The sequence below is a fragment of the Falco naumanni genome, chromosome 5 (assembly GCF_017639655.2).
Source record: "Falco naumanni isolate bFalNau1 chromosome 5, bFalNau1.pat, whole genome shotgun sequence".
Lineage (NCBI taxonomy): Eukaryota > Metazoa > Chordata > Aves > Falconiformes > Falconidae > Falco > Falco naumanni.
In genome coordinates, this window is record NC_054058.1 from 2,462,196 (window position 1) to 2,481,518 (window position 19,323).

The 19,323-nt window shown below is 48.2% G+C and overlaps 1 protein-coding gene across 2 annotated transcripts in view; it reads left to right on the forward strand.

Moving 5' to 3' along the window:
• The window catches only part of USF3 (upstream transcription factor family member 3), a 33,017-nt gene extending 19,803 nt beyond the window's left edge, over nt 1-13,214 (forward strand). For both annotated transcript variants that reach the window (XM_040596696.1, XM_040596695.1), the window contains 3 exons: nt 37-119; nt 1,658-1,754; nt 2,902-13,214. In XM_040596696.1, the coding sequence (XP_040452630.1) occupies nt 37-119; nt 1,658-1,754; nt 2,902-9,374 (6,653 nt within the window). In that variant the 3' untranslated portion in view covers nt 9,375-13,214. The remainder of the gene's footprint in view (nt 1-36; nt 120-1,657; nt 1,755-2,901) is intronic.
• The last annotated feature ends 6,109 nt before the right edge of the window (nt 13,215-19,323 follow it).

A 19,323-nucleotide genomic window follows, 5' to 3' on the forward strand; every position in this document is an offset into this window, starting at 1 on the left:
CAACCACATGACGCAGCACATATTGTTTTTGCTTAGTGGAGAGACATCGAAAGAAGAAGATTAATGCTGGGATAAACAGAATTGGAGAACTCATTCCCTGCTCTCCAGCACTTAAGCAGGTGAGTGTCTGTTCAGAGTGCATACAAGTTTCTTGTAAAATGCTTGTGTGTTTCTGTCTGTAGAAGTATAAATGCTTATTTCACTATTTGTCTGAGACTGTCTGAATTTATACACTCTGAAATCTTACTAGTTATTAGTATTTTAAAAAGTAATTGTAATAGAACTTGTTCTTGGAAGTGCAGGGCCACACGCATGTATTTACACAGATTTTTGAGCTTTTTATCTGAAAGTGTTGCCTGTGACTGCTGAAGGAATGAAACGCTACAGGCTGGACATGTAACTGACTTTCTCCTCAATTCATATGCACAGTACTTATGAGCAAATGTAAGCTAGACTTAATTTGCCCACAGCGATTTGGTTAGCTTGCTGATGTCTGCCTGTGCGTTTGATTCACAGCTTTCCAAAGTTCTCATTAAGGGTGCCTGCACGTTAGTAACAACAGAAGGTAAAAATCCTCTCTTGGCTGCTGCCTGTCCTGTTGCCTTGAGCAGAGGGGTAGCTGATCACCTTTTCCTCCGTAGGAAGGTTGGTGGGCCAGGCAGAAGTAGGTTGGATATGGACAGTGGGTTGCTGATTATGTTGTGTGACTCCTGTTCATCAAGTTGTTTTCTACTGATGCTGTTTAATGTGGTCTGTATGAAGCCCGAGTGCTGAAAGCTATGTGTTAAGCAAGATCATTTTTCAGGTCATTCTTCAGTCCCCGTTTGCTGGTGATCACTTAATGTCCTAAGGTGTAAATAGAATTGCATGCATGCTTCTTTTTGTCATCTTTCATATAATGGGATGAAAGCAATTCAGAAAGTGAGATAATAATAGTAAATTTAAGACACTGTCCTTGTGAAAGATGAAGCAAGACAAATGGTTTGAAGTTGATGCACAGAAGCATCTTTTTCAAGACGGCAATCTACAGCAGAGACTGTTCCTACAGAACAGTAGAAGAAGAAATTAGAAGTGAACAAGAAGTTTCACAGGCAGAATAAGCATAGTTTCATAAAAGGAAGATGGTGAGGTGTTATGGCATATTTTCTCTTCCATACTCTTCAGTATATTGCTTTCAAAATTATGCATACACCTCCCTGGATAATTGTTTCATGTTTGTTTCTTTTCTAATAAAATATTTACAAGGCAGTATCCTGGAAATTTCATGTGATGTATAGGTTTATTAGTGAACATGAATTTTAGGCTGCTCAGCAAGAAATTATGCTTGCTGTTCAGGTTCTGTGGCCTTAGCATCTAGCTTCAGGCATTGGAAAATGTCAGCTCCAGCACTGAAAATGTTATTTTGTAAAAACTCATGATATTTTAGGGTCAATATCATTCATGAAACCTGTGATTCATCTTAAAAAACAATACAAAACAAAACCACACAAAAAAACTCCCCAAACCAAAAAAATACCACCCAGCAATATTCAGGGAATCATTCAGGTTAACTTATTTTTAAAGTAAAGACCTTTTGGAGCAAGTGTAATCTCATTATTAATGGACCTACCAATGATAGACCTTTCTCCTAATTTTATGTATATGTTCTCTTTTAAAGAGCAAGAACATGATCCTGGATCAGGCCTTTAAGTATATAACAGAAATGAAAAGACAGAATGACGAACTTCTGTTAAATGGAGGGAACAATGAACAGGGTAAGTACAGATGCTGCTGAAGACTCTAGAATTTCTGTCACTCACTTCTACTGTGTGGTTTGTTAGAACTAATTAACAACAAAGCCTGGATCAACATACTTGGGAATCCCAAGACATTATGCACATACAGGAAGAATACAGCTGCTTAGAATATCTTGGAACAGGAAGCCAACAGAATGCCCAAGTGTGTGTTCTTGCACATAGGTATAAGATAATGAAGCAATGGCTTTGTGACGTAAAAAAATTACAGAGCTTTTAAGTGATGTGACATCGTCTAGTAGATTCTGTCCTGATTTATTCTACTGTAGTGACCAGCATAATTTCTGACAAACTTCAGTTGAATTTTTGTCGTCAAAACCATAGTTTCCTTCATGCATAGAACTTTTTTTTTTATTCCTTTCAAATGCTGCAAAAGTGCCTATTTTATAAAAATACAATGTATTATATAAAAATCTTCTTAAATAGATGTGTAAAAATACAGTGATGGAAGTATGACAGAAATAATCTCAAAGCTAATGTTGCGGTTTGTGATTTTCATTTCTACCCATAAAATGGAATTCTAAATAGTTTGGTTTTTATCTTGTTGTTGTAATTGGGTTTGGAAACCCTAGGTGATTTTCTTAGTTGGATGAGCCATCTCCAAGTGCGTTGCTGGTTTTTGTGGTTTTACATAAGTGCTTTGTATTTAATTTTGCATATCGTGTTTAGAGGTAATGAAACTTAATTGTCCTGGAAAGCCATGAGATTATCAATTAAATAAAAACAGTTTTAGCCTTTGTAAAGGCACAGGGAAAAGAGAAAAAAAAATCAATATGCTTGTCTTTCTTTCAGTAATTAAACAATTTGATTAGTGTTCATTTTCATCTGAGTTAGTCCCGAAATTTTTTCTAACTCAGTAATTTGACATATCCTGCTATTGGTGATGGAATAGTCTGTGAAGTTCATTCACCTTCCCACTCAGTAGAGGGGCTTATCAGGATTTACGTTTTGTGAACACATTCGTGTTACGTGAACTGTTTGAAGAGAGCTTATGTCATTAACAATTTATTTCAATACTACATAGTATTTACTCTCCAAATCATGTGGTAACGTTACCTAGTATTTGCTGCGGTGCTGATGTAATGGAGTGCTCTCCACTGTTTTCTAGCTGAAGAAATAAAAAAACTCCGGAAACAGTTGGATGAACTGCAAAAGGAAAACGGGAGATACATCGAGCTACTGAAAGCAAATGATATTTGCCTGTATGATGACCCTACAATCCACTGGAAGGGAAATCTCAAAAACGCGAAGGTCTCTGTTGTTATTCCCGGTGACCAGGTTCAAAAGAACATCATTGTCTATTCAAACGGGAGTCAACCCAATGGAAATAACCAGGGAGCATCTGTCCAGGGTATAACGTTCAATGTTGGTCATAATTTACAAAAGCAAACAGCCAATGTTGTGCCAGTCCAGAGAACTTGCAACATAGTGACTCCTGTGACAATTTCTGGTATTTACCCCACAGAAAACAAGCCATGGTCACAAACTACTCTTTCTCCACTGGCCTCCGCTCAGACAGCTGCAGCAGGGAACGTCCTTGAGCTTTCCACTGCAGAGAATGAGCGAGGTGTGCTCGCCGCTGCTACTGCCAGCTTGCAGAGCGCATCTCAGTCGGGAACAGAACAGGAACTACAGTGTTCGTCAAGTAATGCACCACAGAATGATCAGAATCTCCCCAAAAGTAAAAATGAGGAGGAGGGCCCTAAACTAACAAAGAAAACGCTCCTGCAGGCCATCAGCCTTCCTTCCAGTGCCTCCATGGAAGCCTCCCAAGTTCAACAGGTGAACACAACTTGCTCAAATACACAGAGTTCTAGGAGTGACCTTGAGGAAAGCTGTGTCATTTCGACCACGGACACAGCTTGCGTGCCATCTGTGAGACTGTCTACTGCAGACAGCTTTTCCTCTGTAAATGCCCTCAAAAGTACAGACTTAGTAAGTAGCGCTGGAATGCCTGTGACTTCTGCAGCAGAGGGAGCGAAGGCTGCGATGGCAATAAGCACTCTGCCTGCCAGTCCCCTGGAGAACTGCTGGGCTTTTTCAGGCTCTTCAGGTGTTGGCACTTCAGACTTGAAAAACATGAGTAGCCTTACGCGGATGCCTTCAGCTGGAAACACACAGACCACATGGACAACTTTGCAGCTGGCGGGAAATACCGTTCAGCCACTCAGCCAAACGCCATCCGGTATAATGACTGCTCTGTTAAACGAGCCAGTTAATGGTGCCGGCACCGTATCTTCTGCTCACAGCAGGCCTTTGACTACGAGTATTAGTCTGAATACTTCTCTGCCTGGGGATGGCCAGGCAGCTGAACAGATTGTAGTTACTTTGCCCTCGTGCCCACCCTTACCTATGCAGCCATTAATCAGCCAGCCGCAGGTGAAAACTCAGCCTGCAGGAAATATCCTTCCATTGAATTCAGCTATGCAGGTGATTCAGATGGCTCAGCCAGTCGCGTCAGCTGTTACAGGAGCACCAGCCAACCAGAACGTCATCATCCTCCAGCCTCCAAACCCCGCTCCATGCCCTCCAATTGTGAGAGCGGAAGTTCCCAGCCAAAACGTTAGTCAGCAAATTGTAATTATACAAGCTGCTAATCAGAATCCTCTGCCCCTCCTCTCTGCTCAGCCTTCTGCTTCTGTAAGAGTTCCTGTGAACGGGCCGACTGCAATCGCGAACTCCAGCAGCTCCGTACAAAATGCCTCTCTCCAGCAGACTTTCGGAGGGAAACACCTTGTCCATATATTACCCAGACCATCTTCTTTGCCATCTTCTAGCTCTACACAAACGTTTTCAGTTACCATGTCCAGTCAACAGCATCCTCAAACCATCTCACTGAACGGGCAGCTTTTTGCATTGCAGCCTGTGATGTCTTCATCCGGAGCTTCAAATCAAGCCCCTATGCAAATTATTCAACCCACCACCAGCGAAGATCCAAATACCAATGTTGCCCTCAATACGTTCGGTGCTTTAGCTAACCTCAATCAAAGCATATCGCAAATGGCTGGGCAGAGCTGCTTACACTTGTCTCTCAGCCACCCTACCAATCCCACAACTGTGAGTAACCAGATTGCCACGGTTAACTGCATGTCATTACCAGCTTCGGTGGCATCCTCAGTACCTGCAGAGGTTTCGGTATTAACTAGTGCATCTAATTCAATAAACGCTTCTCCCCAAAAAGCGGCTGCTGGTTTGCCATCCAGTGCAAAATCCAAAAGGACAAACAAAAAGCCAAATACAAAGAAGCACCAGGCAGTCAACAATAAAGTATCCTGCCCAGCAGTTCCTTGCAAAGATGCAGGGAAGGTGGACTGTGCTCCTGTGGAAACAGCGGCAAAGCCTTCAAATGGTGAGGGGCTGCTTGAAAACACTCCAGCAGTGTCGCAAGCTTTAACGACGTCGCAGGCAAGCGGTGTGGCAGCATCAAGCGGTGTCAGCATCTCTGACTGTCGTCCCAAAGAGAGCGTGAGCTCTGAACAGGTGGTGAAAACCTGCTCTGCCCCTGAGCCGAGCTCAGCAGAGGCACCTTCTTCCTCGGCGGCCCTGGAGTCTGTGGTGTCAGAGCAGCTGCCGCTCATCCCGCCGACCTCCAAAGATGCTGCTCCTGGCCAGCAGGCCCGTGGACCTCAGAACCGCCCACCAACCAGCTCTGCCTTGTCAGAGTCTCCCAAACCCTGTGAACCCCCTGGCACCTTAACGTCCTCTCGTACTGAAGCACATGTGGCACATTCTCAGGTTGCTGGGACATCAGCAGCGCAGAGCAGCACAGCAGATCCAGGTTCCAAGGCAGGAACGATTTCAGAGTCCTGCAGCGTTGTGCAGGATTCCTCAGTGGTAATGCAAGATGCGGACTTGTTGGAAGGACAGGGACTAACCAAAATGCTGTCTGATCTCACGAAAGAAAGAACAGCTGTGGAAAAAAACTCTTCATTTACTGTTCAGGGGGAGCATTCTAATTTTCCCATGGAAAACTCTAAATCATCAGAATCAAATGTTGATTTGCCTGAGAAGCAGGAACTCTTGCTAATGAACACGGAAGGTGATGCTCTCTCGCAGCATCACTCCTGCATTTCTGATCAGGAAGTAGTCAGTGCTTCCCTTATCACTAGTAGGCAGGCAGACTCCCCGATGTCAACTAGCTCTGGCAGCAGTCGAGGCTTCTCAGTTGCATCTATGTTGCCAGATACCACCAGAGAAGACGTTACGAGCAGCACCTCAACCAGTACATGTAACAGCTGCACATTTTCAGAACAGACTGACATTGTAGCTCTTGCTGCAAGAGCTATTTTTGACCAGGAAAGCCTTGAGAAAGGTGGAGGAGGAATTCAGGTTAACATGAGGGATGCCATCTCTAAGTCAACGGAGGTTGCACCTTTGGAGAGAGAGCAACAGCCTTTTAAACCTCAACCAGTGAAAGAAAATAGTGCAGGGCCGTTGGAAGTGGCACCAAACAAATTCAGTGCTCCAGATACAGTACAGGCGCATGTCGATAGACCGGTCGAAAAGCCAAGCTGCTCTGTAGGAGGTGTGGAAACATCAAACGCCTCTTCTCAGATTTCTGCTTCCCAGTCACCAAGCATAACCAGCTTAAGCGTGAATAATCTGATACACCAGAGTCGCATTGTCCATCCCCTTGTGAGTTGCTCCAGTTTATCCCAGCCTTCAGAGCCAGCGAGCGTCCCTGCAACTGTGAGCCTCTCCCTTCCGTCCAGCACATACCTCAACCAGTCTCCTGGACCTGCTATGATGAGTGACTATGCCCAGGAACAACTGAACGCTATCAGGGCAAGCACCATGCAGGCTCCCCAGCTGCAGGACTCGCACTTAAAGCAGCAAAATCATGAAGGTCGCAAAGACTCAGCCAAGCGGGCTGTTCAGGATGACCTTCTCCTCTCTACGGCAAAGAGGCAAAAGCAGTGCCAGACGACGCCCATAAGGCTCGAGGGGATGGCGCTGATGAACCGGACACCCGAGAGTATCGCTGATCAAACGCAGATGCTAGTCAGCCAGATTCCTCCTAATTCATCCAATTCGGTGGCATCAGTGAGCAATCAAGGGCACACCGATGGCCTCAATAGGTTATTCCCACCCAACAGCAACTTTGTAACACCAGCTTTAAGGCAAACCGAAGTTCAGTGCGGTTCTCAGCCGTCCATTTCAGAGCAGCAAGGCCCGGCAGGGCAGCACTTGCAGCCGATTCAACATGTTCCTGCTCAAGGCATATCTCACCTTCACAGCAATCATCCATACTTAAAGCAGCAGCAGGCTGGTCAGTTAAGAGAAAGGCATCACTTGTATCAGCTGCAGCACCACGTCACTCACGGGGAAAACTCGGTCCACTCTCAACCCCACGGTGTCCACCAACAGCGAACAATACAGCAGGAGGTGCAGATGCAAAAGAAACGCAATCTCATCCAGGGAACAACAGCCACGCAACTTTCCCTCCAGCAAAAACACCATGGAAGTGATCAAACGCGGCAGAAAGGTGGTCAACCTCATCCTCACCACCAGCAAATGCAGCAGCAGATGCAGCAACACTTTGGAGCTTCCCAGCCTGAAAAGAACTGTGAAAATCCTGCAACAAGCAGAAACCATCACAACCATCCTCAGAGTCATATGAATCAGGATATTATGCATCAACAGCAACAAGATGTTAGCAGCAGACAGCAAGGGTCAGCTTCTGAACACGTGTCAGGACACAATCAGATGCAAAGACTTATGACCTCCAGAGGCTTAGAGCAGCAAATGGTGTCCCAGGCAAGCATCGTAACCAGGCCATCCGATATGACGTGCACCCCTCATAGGCAGGAGAGGAACCGGGTTTCCAGCTACTCTGCTGAGGCTCTCATTGGGAAGACGCCCTCTAATTCAGAGCAGAGAATAGGAATAGCTCTTCAAGGCCCTAGGGTTTCTGACCAGCTTGAAATGAGAAGCTATCTCGATGTTTCTAGAAATAAAGCGTTGGTGATTCATAATATGCAGGGCCGCTTATCTGTCGACCATACAGTTGGCTCAGACGTGCAGCGGCTTTCTGATTGTCAAACATTTAAGCCAGCTGGACCCAATCAGCAACCGACAGGCAATTTTGATGTACAGGCCTCAAGAAACAGCGAAATCGGTAATTCTGTGTCATCCCTCAGGGGCATGCAGTCGCAAGCATTTCGCATCGGTCAAAATACTGGGCCCTCCATAGAGAGACAGAAGAGATTGCCCTACCAACCGGTGCAGGGTATTCCAACAGGAAACACCCTGCCATCGAGGGAAAATGAAAACACGTGCCACCAAAGCTTTATGCAGAGTTTACTTGCCCCTCACCTTGGAGATCAAGTTAGTGGAAGCCAAAGATCGATCCCAGAACATCAAAGGAACACGCAGTGCGGCGCCTCCTCCACGATCGAGTACAGCTGTCCCCCAGCGCGCGAAAGCGTCCACATCCGAAGAGATGGCGATGGCCAGAGTAGGGAGAGCTGTGACATGTCTATCGGTGCAATTAACACAAGGAACAGTTCTTTGACTATTCCTTTTTCAAGTTCTTCTTCCTCGGGAGATATTCAGGGTCGCAATACAAGCCCAAACATCTCTGTGCAGAAGTCCAATCCCATGAGGATGACAGACAGTCACGGAACTAAGAGCCACATGAATACGCCAGTTTCTAGCAACATGCATGGAGTTGTGAGGCCAACTCACCCTCACCCTGCGGTTTCTCACGGAAACGGCGAGCAAGGGCAACCTTCTGTTCGTCAGCCAAATTCTTCAGTTACTCAGCGGTCAAGACATCCTCTGCAAGATAATGGAGGTTCTAAAATACGTCAGCCCGAAAGGAATCGATCCGGAAATCAAAGACACGGAAATGTCTTCGACCCTAGCCTTCCCCACCTTCCCCTGTCCACCAGCAGCAGCATGATCCTTGGGCGCCAGCAGTCTGCGATAGAAAAAAGAGGAAGCATTGTCCGATTTATGTCTGATGGCCCTCAAGTATCTAATGATAACGCGGCCCCTGACCAACACACTCTCTCTCAGAATTTTGGATTCCCTTTTATTCCGGAGGGTGGCATGAATCCACCGATAAATGCCAACGCCTCTTTCATCCCACCAGTCACTCAGCCTAGTGCCACTCGAACACCAGCTCTGATCCCAGTCGATCCTCAGAACACGCTGCCATCCTTCTACCCACCTTACTCTCCTGCCCACCCTACCCTTTCCAATGACATTTCCATCCCCTACTTTCCCAATCAAATGTTTCCTAACCCAAGCACGGAGAAGCCGAGTAGCGGAAGTTTAAACAATCGATTTGGATCCATTTTGTCTCCTCCCAGGCCTGTTGGTTTTGCTCAGCCCAGTTTTCCTTTGCTTCCCGATATGCCGCCAATGCACATGACCAACACGTCGCACTTATCCAATTTTAACTTAACGTCTTTGTTTCCAGAAATAGCCACGGCTCTTCCTCCAGATGGTTCAGCAATGTCACCGCTGCTTTCCATTGCAAACACATCTGCTTCAGATTCCTCCAAGCAGTCCTCCAACCGCCCTGCCCACAATATAAGCCATATTCTAGGTCACGACTGCAGCTCAGCTGTATGAAAAGGAATGGACTGACTTCTAGTCTGATGCATTGTTTATATATTTAAGAAAAAGAAAGTGGATCTTACTGGCATCTCTGAAGAGACCATTCATAGCGTCACTGTTTATTTGCCTAAATGTATGTATATGGGTACTTTTCGTATTTATATACACACTGTGTTTCCATCCACCTTACTAACTCTAAAGCACCAGTGCCTATAGCAATGCTTACTTACTAGTAAACAGTAAGGATGCAACATTGAGAGCTGTGCAAATATTGGTTGTTGATTTTCCAACAATCAGGTTTGATGTGCGATTGTTCCAGGGTAAGGGCCACCCTCAGTAATTCGTGGATGTAAAGAAAGGAGTGAGAGTATCCGTATGGGAGACAGGAAACAAATGCTACAGGTTTCGGTTGTTTCTGATGCGTTTACCTGAAACTACAGACAAACTTGAAGTGGCTTGGGCTTCTCTTTTTCCTTTGTAAAATATCTTCAGGATCTCAGTGCAAGTCAAGTCTGTGTTAATGCAGCGCTAATTGATAAAGGCGTTTGTTGTGCTGCTTTTGTCCTTTGGAAGCTTGTCACGTGCACTTGACTTAAGGCTGACTTTACCTGGCAAAAATTACGATGTGTTTCCGTGGTCAGCAATTAAAAATGCTGGTTTAGAAAATTCAGATTTCTTTAGCCCATGACTTTCTGTTTCGAAGACTTTTGTTTGGATGTGTTTTAACAACAGCTTTGGTCACTGCTGAACTTGGGCAACGTTTTAATGTAGCTTACAACTCCTCCTGGTGTAGTCAGCAGAGACAACAGTCGTATTTGTTGCCATTTCATTGTTTGTATGCTGCAAGTTACCTCAGGGTGGGTTTTGTACCTTGTTTAGCACCTTCTTAATGTCTTTTTTTTTTCTTCTTTTTTTTTTTTTTTCCTTTTCCCCTTTCCTTTTCTTTGGCCCATGCTCAAGCACCAGCTTCCTGGTTTCTGTGAGTGACAGCCCTTTGTTGTACCAGACAGCACACGGGAGGAGGACTGAGCCTGTGGCATCCTGCAAAAAATGAGCAGGGATCCCTGGGGCCACAGTTTTTACTTAATGTTGCTGACAGGATCGAGCCTGAGTTAATAATCCGTATAATGTCGGTATTCTGCACTTGAACGCACCTTTTGTCTAAACCGGTATGATTGTGGCTGAAGGAGGAACGTGAATGTGTCAGGACAGAAACGCTGCGCGCCAGGAAGACGTGATTTGAAGCCCCAGGAGGAAGGGAGATGCGTTTGTATGTGCGTGAGAGATGGAGTGAATGTGCGCGCGCTGGCCGAGTCTCCAGTACTTTCACAGATTTCTCTCCTGTTTCTTTTAAAGGGAAGAACTGGGTAAGTTTTATTTATTTATTAGCTCCGTAGCATGCTTTTTCTTCAAACAAGGCAGAAATACTTGTCTTGTATTTTTATGTACTTGGAAATACCATTCTGGTTTTGATTCTTCAAGTAGTGTAGTAACTTCAGGTTTCCTTGTACGCAATCCTCGCTTTCCCGGACAGAGAGCGATAAAAACCGCGCCAGGGCTCTTCTCGGGGCAGCGTAAGCGCCACACACCTGTGTGTTGCCCGCCAGCACGTTGTCTTGTTGCTCCTGGGACCTGCCACAGGATCTTCCCCAATGCCACTCCTAGTCAGGGATTGGGGAAGAGCAGACTCCCTAGGATTTTTTTAGGTTTGTTTGTTTGTTTGTTTTTCTTTGAAAGGCAGAAGGGAAGATATTCCTTCATTTCCAAGAAGGACCCACAAAGAGGGACCTGAAACATCTTTCCATAGCTTGACTGCCCAGGCCTCATTTTTGCTAAGTCCTTATACACTGATTCAGGAAAGTAAAGAGGCTTTAGCATAAAAAACAACTGGGCTGTGTCCGTAGTCTGTCCTGACAATGTCTGCTCTTGTAACCTGGGGTCTGATGTTTTTCCTGCAAAGTCAAATGGTTCTGACTCAAATGGGGAATCACTTTTTAATTCAGATGGAGCTGACCTCAGGACACTAAATCTAAGGGGTGCGTCCATTCTCTGTGTTTCTTAAAATTTATAGATAGAATATTTATTTCACTTCGCAGCAAGGCAGCTTGTCCGAGTTTGACTGTGAAACGGGCTGCAAAGCGCGGTTACCGACCGAAGGGCAGCACCGGGCCCGTGCCGAGCAGGAGTGTTAGAACAATGACCGATCGGTCCTCGGCTTTGGACTGACTAGTGAACTGCAGGTCTGGGTGTTACCTGGTGAGACTCGTGATCAGATTCATTTCCCTGACACAGTAGATCCCTCAGGTGGTGAAATGAGTTCCGTAACGAGGAGTGGCTCCGTAGGTTCTGGATGATAAAGACGAGTATCGAAGGAGCAGCTATGCTATGCATTACGTACGCGTTTGGACCTCAAGGAGGGAAGCGAAACAGCCATTCTTGCTCTCTTTAAATGCAGTTGTGTGCACAATGGTGTATTTGGCTTTCAAGATGAAGTAGTGAAAAATTAAGCTCTGGCTTCCAGGACTTTATATAAAAAGTTGTTAATCCTGCTCTTCATCCCAGACATTCATGTAGTCCCACATGGGTTTCGTCTGCTGGGAAAACTACACTACTTCATCATGTCTCTGAAAACTGGGGTGAGCTTATAAATCCACACGGACCAGTTGCAACGGTTGAATGTTGCGTGAAAGTCCATGGAGGCAGGTGGGATTCACCCTGGAGTGCTGAAGGAGCTAGTGGGGTCGTGGCAGGAACCCTCTCGATCACCCACCAAAGCCTTGGGAGCCTGGGGAGGTCCCTGCTGAAGCCAGCCGATGTTATTCCCATCTACAAACAGGGCGTGAGGGAAGAACCCAGGGAACCACAGACCTGCCGGTGTAACCTCAGTTCCTGGAAAAATGATGGAGAAGGTTATAAAGGGTGCTACTGAAAAGCTATTTAAAGAATAGTGCAATCACTGGGCACGGTCAGCATGGGTGCGCAAAGGGAAAGTCCTGCTTAACCGATTTGATGTCCTTCTACAAGGTCACCTGCCCAGCGGGTGAGGGGAAGGTGGTGGATGTAGGTTTTTTGGATTTTGGTGAGGCTTTCGATACTGTCCCTCACAGCATCCTTCTGGACAAGTTGTCCGGCTGTGGGATAGCGGGTTCACCATGGCTGGGTGAAGAGCTGCCTGAAGGGCAAAGCTCAGAGTGTGACAGTGAATGGGGCTACGTCTGGCTGGCGCCTGGTGGCCAGCGGTGCCCCTCAGGGCTCAGTGCTACGGCCGGTTCTGGTCAGTGTGTTTATCAGTGATCTGGGGGCAGGAGCTGACCGCACCAGTTTGCTGATGGTACCGAACTGGGAGGTGCCGTTGACTCTCTTGAGGGACAAGAGGCCTTGCAGAGGGATCTGGGTAGATTGGAGCATTGGGCTGTGGCTGATGGGATGAAATCCAACAAGTCCAAGTGGCGGATTCTGCACTTGGGATGGAGCAGCGCCGGGCACAAGTGTGAACGGGGAGGGGAGCGGCCGCAGAGCAGCCCTGCAGCAGGGGCTCCGGGGTGCTGGTGGGCAGCAGGCTCAGGATCGGTCAGCAGTGTGCCCTGGCAGCCACGGGCAGCCCGCACCCTGGGGTGCATCACAGGCAGCATCACCGGCCGGGCAAGGGAGCCGGTCCCCCCGCTGTGCCCAGCCTCGGCGCGGCCTCGCCCTGGGCGCCGGGGGCAGGTCTGGGCCCCGCCGTTTCAGAGGGACGGGAAGGTGCTCGGAGGTGCCCAGAGGAGGGACCAACGCTGGTGAAAGGGCCGCAGGGCTCGTGTCCTGTGGGGAGCGGCTGGGGGCTTGGGGCCTGTCTGGTTTGGAGCGAAGGGGGCTGAGGGGCGACCCCACGGCTCTGCAGCTCCCTGGGGAGGGGGGGGGGGGGGGGGGAGGTGCTGAGCTCTTCTCCCTGGGGTCCGGCGATGGGACAGGCGGGAGCGGTTCGGAGCTGCGCCGGGAGAGCTGGGACTGGACACGAGGAAGCCTTTCGTCACCCGGAGGTGGCCAGGCGCTGGGACAGGCTTCCGAGAGAGGTGGTGGCTGCCCCGAGCCTGTCGGGGGTGAGGCCTTGGGACAGAGCCCTTAGCACCGCCTGCAGCGTGTGGTCAGCCCTGCAGTGGCCGGGCCGTGGGGCTGGGTGGCCGCTCAGGTCCCTCCCAGCTGGAACAGGCCATTCTATCCTATTTATTTATTCCTTCATATTGATTTTGCTATTAATTTCACTGGCGGTGTATTGAGGTTAAATGTGATCCTGAGTATTCCCAATTGAATGTCAGCTGTGACATTTTTGTGCATTTTGTTTGGGGTTTTATTTATTTTTTATTTTTTTTATTATTTTCTGAAGAGGCAGTTACTGTGTCAGTAACTTCCCTGTGCCCCTTTTCTGTTTACAAAGGTGACCAAAACCAGCAACCTTGCTGGTGCAGGTAATCACAGCACAGGCGTTTTAGCGATACAAAGACTATTGCAATTTTGCAGGAACTGCACAGTTTTGCAACATGTGGCTCAAAAAGTAATTCCCATGTGACCCTCCATCTTCTCGGGAGGATTGTACCCTGCGTTGTGACAGGACATGGCGATTCCTGCGTAATCACCGCGCCACTTCGTCATCCTTCTCAGGACTTTTTCTGAAACCTGCTGAGAACAGGATGGAGAAATAGCATTTCATGGCCCTCCTTGAATGTGGCAATTTCTGTTGAAGGGCAACCACATACCGGTGTGAGTCTTTTTACGCACCGTAAGTGATGCTAAATGATCCTGTGGCGTTGGTGTGGGATCGGGAAGACTGCCATGGAAAGAAAGGTAGGCAGACCTATCTGCGAGCTTCGTATAAATGCGTTTGTCCAATTTCTATTTACACTGCTGACTGGCTTTTAAACCAATTTAATTATAGAAAAATTGGCTCTGTTGTGCCGTCTTTTGGTCTAATTGACTGTCCAAGATGGTCTTTGAATGCTGAATCTGGCCAGGTCCCCGATTTAAGAGCACCTTGTGGGTTTGCCACCGATTTCAGCTTCTCCCGTGTTCATACTCCTATGCCTTTAGGAAGAACAGTGGCTGGACTGGGTATTTCACATCAGAAGAGAGGAAATTAGATGTTAAGGAATTTTTGTTAGTTTTTAATTATGAAATGGTTTAGGTTTTCCTCTTCACTGTAAAGGAATCACCCCTGCTGTTCCACGCAGCTTCCCGCGTTCGGTTTGGTAGGTGAGTTCGTGCCGCTGCCAGGTGGGTGTTCCAGCCGGCGCGGCATCTTTACTGTTGAACGGAAACTGTTGTGCTTTTCTTTCTTTTTTCTTTTATTTTTCCCTGCCACTGAAGCTGGTTTGTGTGGGTACCGGGTTGGTAAGAGGTAAGGACGGCTCGCCTTACTTGGTCTGTGCTTTTGAGGGAGGGAGGAAGTTTGCAAAAGGAGCTTCTGTAAGTTTTGCAGATCAAGTGATTCTGGTTTACTTGGTAACAATTCGACAAGGAAATACCTTTTCTTCAGCAAACATCTATGACATGAACAATTTATCTCTTTCTCCTAGGAATTACCTGGCAATTAACAGCTCCTTTGTTTCTCAAGATGCATTTGGAAAAGATTTTTGGTTTTAGTTGCAATTTGTTAGCCTGAGTATGGCATTTTCTCTCTGTACTACCTTGCTGAAGGTTACTTACACTAAGTGGGGGTTTGGTTTGGCTATAAAGAAAGGAAAAATACCCAATACCCAGTTCTGCTTAATTTAGCAAAACGAGCAGGAGAAGGGAGAGGCTCAGCGCTGCCTCCAGGGTGGGACGGCCACGCTGACGAGCCTTGTGTAGCTGTGGCTTCCAGCTCGGCCTGGAGGGCTTCAACAAACAGCAAATGGTGCAGGGCTGGCGCGTACGGCAGTGTACTCCTTGACGAATCCCTTAAGAAGCCTGGGAGGGTAAGAGCAGAGTCAGGCTAAGTTGAAAGCAGGCAATAAAATAGGAATGTATGAACATTTATATACCTTCTCATGGAGGGGAAGGACCTCTTCTAAGAACAGCTAAGGAAACCGAGAACTGAAGCGGGTGGCTGAGCCTCACTGGAATGTGTTTTCTAGCTCCTGCTCCCAGCTGCAGTCACTACGCTGCTGCCCAGGCAGAAGAGCACCTCTCTGAAAAAAAATAAATGTGCTGTGCTAGTACAGAGCCTCCTGAGTTTTGCACAGATTTCCTACTGCACTTTAAAGCCGCATTGCTGCTGCGGTGGTTGGTGACTGCAGTGCTGTTGCAGGAACTAAATCACCAGGCAGGGCACTGCGGAGGGCATTGCTGGAGAACAGGCAGCATTTTGTTGTTTCTTATCTCCTGTTGTCTTTTCACCTTCTTCAGAGGCGCTTGGGCAGTCCTGGCTCAAGGCCTTGGTCACAAATCGACACGTTTCTGGATGACTCGAGTGTAGTCAGCCGCGCTACGAGCTGTGGTCTTTTGCTATCCCCCAAGTAAGTTTCTCGCTCATCACCTTAGTAATGATCTCACTTTGACTGGAAAGGCAAGAGTGGCATTGCCTCTGTTTATACCCAGTTGGTCAGATTTGTGTTTGCTGATGGCAGTGCTGTAAGGAGCTCCGTTCTTTATCATCCCCTAACCCCCGCTACGTGCTACCGCTGCTCCCTCCTCCCGCTGCCACTGACCCGCAGGTAGCAGCTGCGCGGGCGGGCGGGCCGGTGCAGACATGGGTTTGCACATGAGGGTGTTTCCAACGTCCTGCTGCCTCTGCAATCCCAGGAGTAAATCTAAACCCTCAGAGCACCAACACTTTATTCCCGCTGGTTACACTCAGAGCAAGTTATTCTATGAACCAGTGAAAGACTCAGCAGAGGGTTTTGGTCACGACGATACAAAACCGCCTTCTCTCTGCAAACAAGCCCTGCTTAGTTACACAGAAGCCATTTATTATTTTGCTGATACCAGGTGTTACGAGATCAATTTAAAAAAAAAATCACACCAACATTTCTTTCTGCCTCACCAAAAGTATTTTTACAAGTAGGTTTCCAAGTTTGCAATATGCGTGGCTGTTTCAGCCATCACAAATGTGAAACCACTGAGCTCACAGTGGGGTGCCCCGCTCTGCCTGCTCACTGTGAGAAGGGAAGCAAATAGGGATTTTGCCACAGGAGATTAATCAAAGATGCTGTTGCCCTCCCCAATGTAAATTATTTATATTCAGTACAGAGTTTTCTGCTGTGCTTCTGTTTTATACAGCTGTAAATTACTTGGACAAAGCCCCAGTGGAAAGTCCTTACTATTTTGTAATGGAGAACAGGAACTCTGCAGTAGAAATCTAAAATGAATGAACAGGAACATCATCTTCCAATTGTAAATAAGATCTTGTTCTGTTTATTTTGACATTTTTACAAATGTGTTGCATTCAGGTGTAAATATCCCAAACCATGATCTTGTTCAGAGTTCTGAGATTTCTATTGTTTAATGTAATACTTTGTTTAATAGTTGTAATAATTATTTGTATAGATACAAACATGATAGTATTTTATTAAAAAAAAAAGAAAAATGCTCTTTGAATACTCTATTCTTTGAGTACTGCTGCTTTCCCCCAAACCTGAAAATTCTCACGAGACAGGGAAGATGACATTATAGAAGACCTGAAAGTTCTCATGGACACGGAAGATGACTTTATGGAAGATTATATTTATTTTCTTAAAATTAAATTCTAGTATTGACAGGTGAGCTCCTATTTTGTTACTTCGACGACTCTAGGCTTAACGAGGAGGCTGCGTTCAGAACTTCAAGAGGACACGCGCAGGACTGCGGACAGTCCCCGAGCAGTCACCGTCCCTGCTCGCAGAGGGCCGGTAACCGCACTGAGCACCGCCCAGGAGCAACAGCTACTTGAGCATCGGTGTGTTGCCAGTGCGCTGGGCAAAGGCGGTGTTCCCTGCTGGAGCCACCTGCTCTTCCCTGGTAGGGGGGGAAACGGGACACGAGGCGTCCAAACACCTTCCGAGGCTGGGCCGCTGCCCTCGCCGCCGGCTAACTGCGGCAGGTGACGGAGCAGGGCTGTGCCATGGTCCCGCTCAGGGTGACGGCTGGGTGCCCTCGGCCTGCCGGGCTCGTACCCACGCCTGGTGCCACCACACACACGTGTGCACGCGGGAACCACGTACACAAGCACCAGGGAAACTGCCTCGAAGCGTTTCCTCCCCCAGCTTAAGCTGGGGCTGGAGCACAGCGGCGGGCAGCAAGCCCTGCCTCAAACACACCCCGTTAACGTCACGGATGAACTCCTCCCTCCCTGGGGCTGTCGGGGTTCAATTTTTTCCCCTCCCCCAAAGACCCTTTGGCTCAGCTTAGGTGCTGCTGTTTTAATAGGCACAAAAATCTACCTTTAGCTGTGCACAAATTAACGTTTACTCCCCGAACTGTGCCTTCGCATCTCAAAAGGCAGCGTGCTGCCCCGGCCTTGGCTGCTCTTGCCACCACCCCAGAGGGTCTGGCGGTAGTTGTAGCACTGCCAGCTCGCATGATCCTAACAGCTTTCCTAAACTGCGAGGGGGTGGTAGTGTTATTGTTATTATCATTGTTACACAGAAGCTATTCCTGTCACCCTCGAGTTGTACCGAGCAGAGCGACAGCTTTACCTGCGTTTTCAGAGGAAGCAGCGAGTGCGTGGCTGCATCCCCCTCTGCTCCGTGGTTTGGGTCAAGGCAGCTGTGGGGGAGGGGAGGGACCCTCGGGTGCCCAAGAGGGAAGAGGAGCGGCAGAGGGGACAGGCAGGTCACTTTGCGGCGGGGGGACGTAGAGCAGAACCTGCGCAGCAGCAGCACTCAGGCTGCACCACCTTGACCCATCGCTTGACCCATCTACAGCGCTGCGCTGGCTTTTCCTTGGGAAAACGATTCAGAGCCCTGGGAGAGGAGTTGCAGAACACGTAACAGAAAAATGACACAAGGAGGGGTTAGCAGCTCTTACATAAACAGCAAAGAGATCTCACGATGGGCAAACAGGCCCGAGCGCTTCATGGCCAGCTGCAGAAAGCTCCAGGCAGGTGCAGCTTCTACTGGGGCAGCCACCACTTCCAGCCAGGCCAGCTCCAGCTTCCTGCTTCCTTCCAGCTCCTGCTTCCTTCCTTCCAGCTCCTCAGCCCCTGCATCCCACCCTTAAACTCACTGAGGGGGGATTCACCAGACAAGGTAACTGTTCGCTTCCCCTTCACGAGTTGTTACAGCAGTTTATGCGGCACAGAGTGGGGGTGGGTATGTGATGGGGAAGCAGGGACCCCACCCCCTGCAGCTCTGCTTTTCTCCCTGCACTCCTCTGTCTAACACCGTCTCCCTCGGTGAACAGAGACAGGTGAAACACCACCACAGGGACACCTGCAAGTCAGGCAACGCAGGTGCCCTCTCCCCCGGGAGCTGTTCTTCCTCCCCCGAGCCGAGGGCAGGCCCCCGGAGAAGGGCAGCGGGACTAAAGGCACAAGCCACATTTCGGGTGCAGGGGCTGGGACAGCTGGGAGACACGGAGCTGCCCGTGTGCCCAGCCGGACACCCCAGCTGCTGGAGGCATCCCTGCAGCCCCCTGCCCTGCAGCCCCCTGCCCGGCAGCCCCTGCATGGGAGAACTGGAGCACAGGCAGAACCAGCAGGCAGGGGAAAGGTAAGAGGAAATTTTTTTAATTGGCGCATGAAGCTGGAGGCACGGTAGCAGCAGGGAGATGATTCCAGCCCTGCCTCCCATCTCTTTGGCTGGAGGTGCCTTTCCTTGTTCTTAATTCTCTCATGTTTTTCCGCTTGTTCTGTGCTGTTCTCCACCCTTCTCCAAGCTCCCCCTCTCTCACTGCTACCACCTCGCCCTCCGCGCACTGTGCTCAGCTCAGCGAGCCCATATGTTGCTCTTCTACCTCCCACATCGAGCCTTCCAACTGCTGTTCAACGTTAGTTTTTCCCTCGCATTCCTATTTAGAGAAGATAACCAGCTCC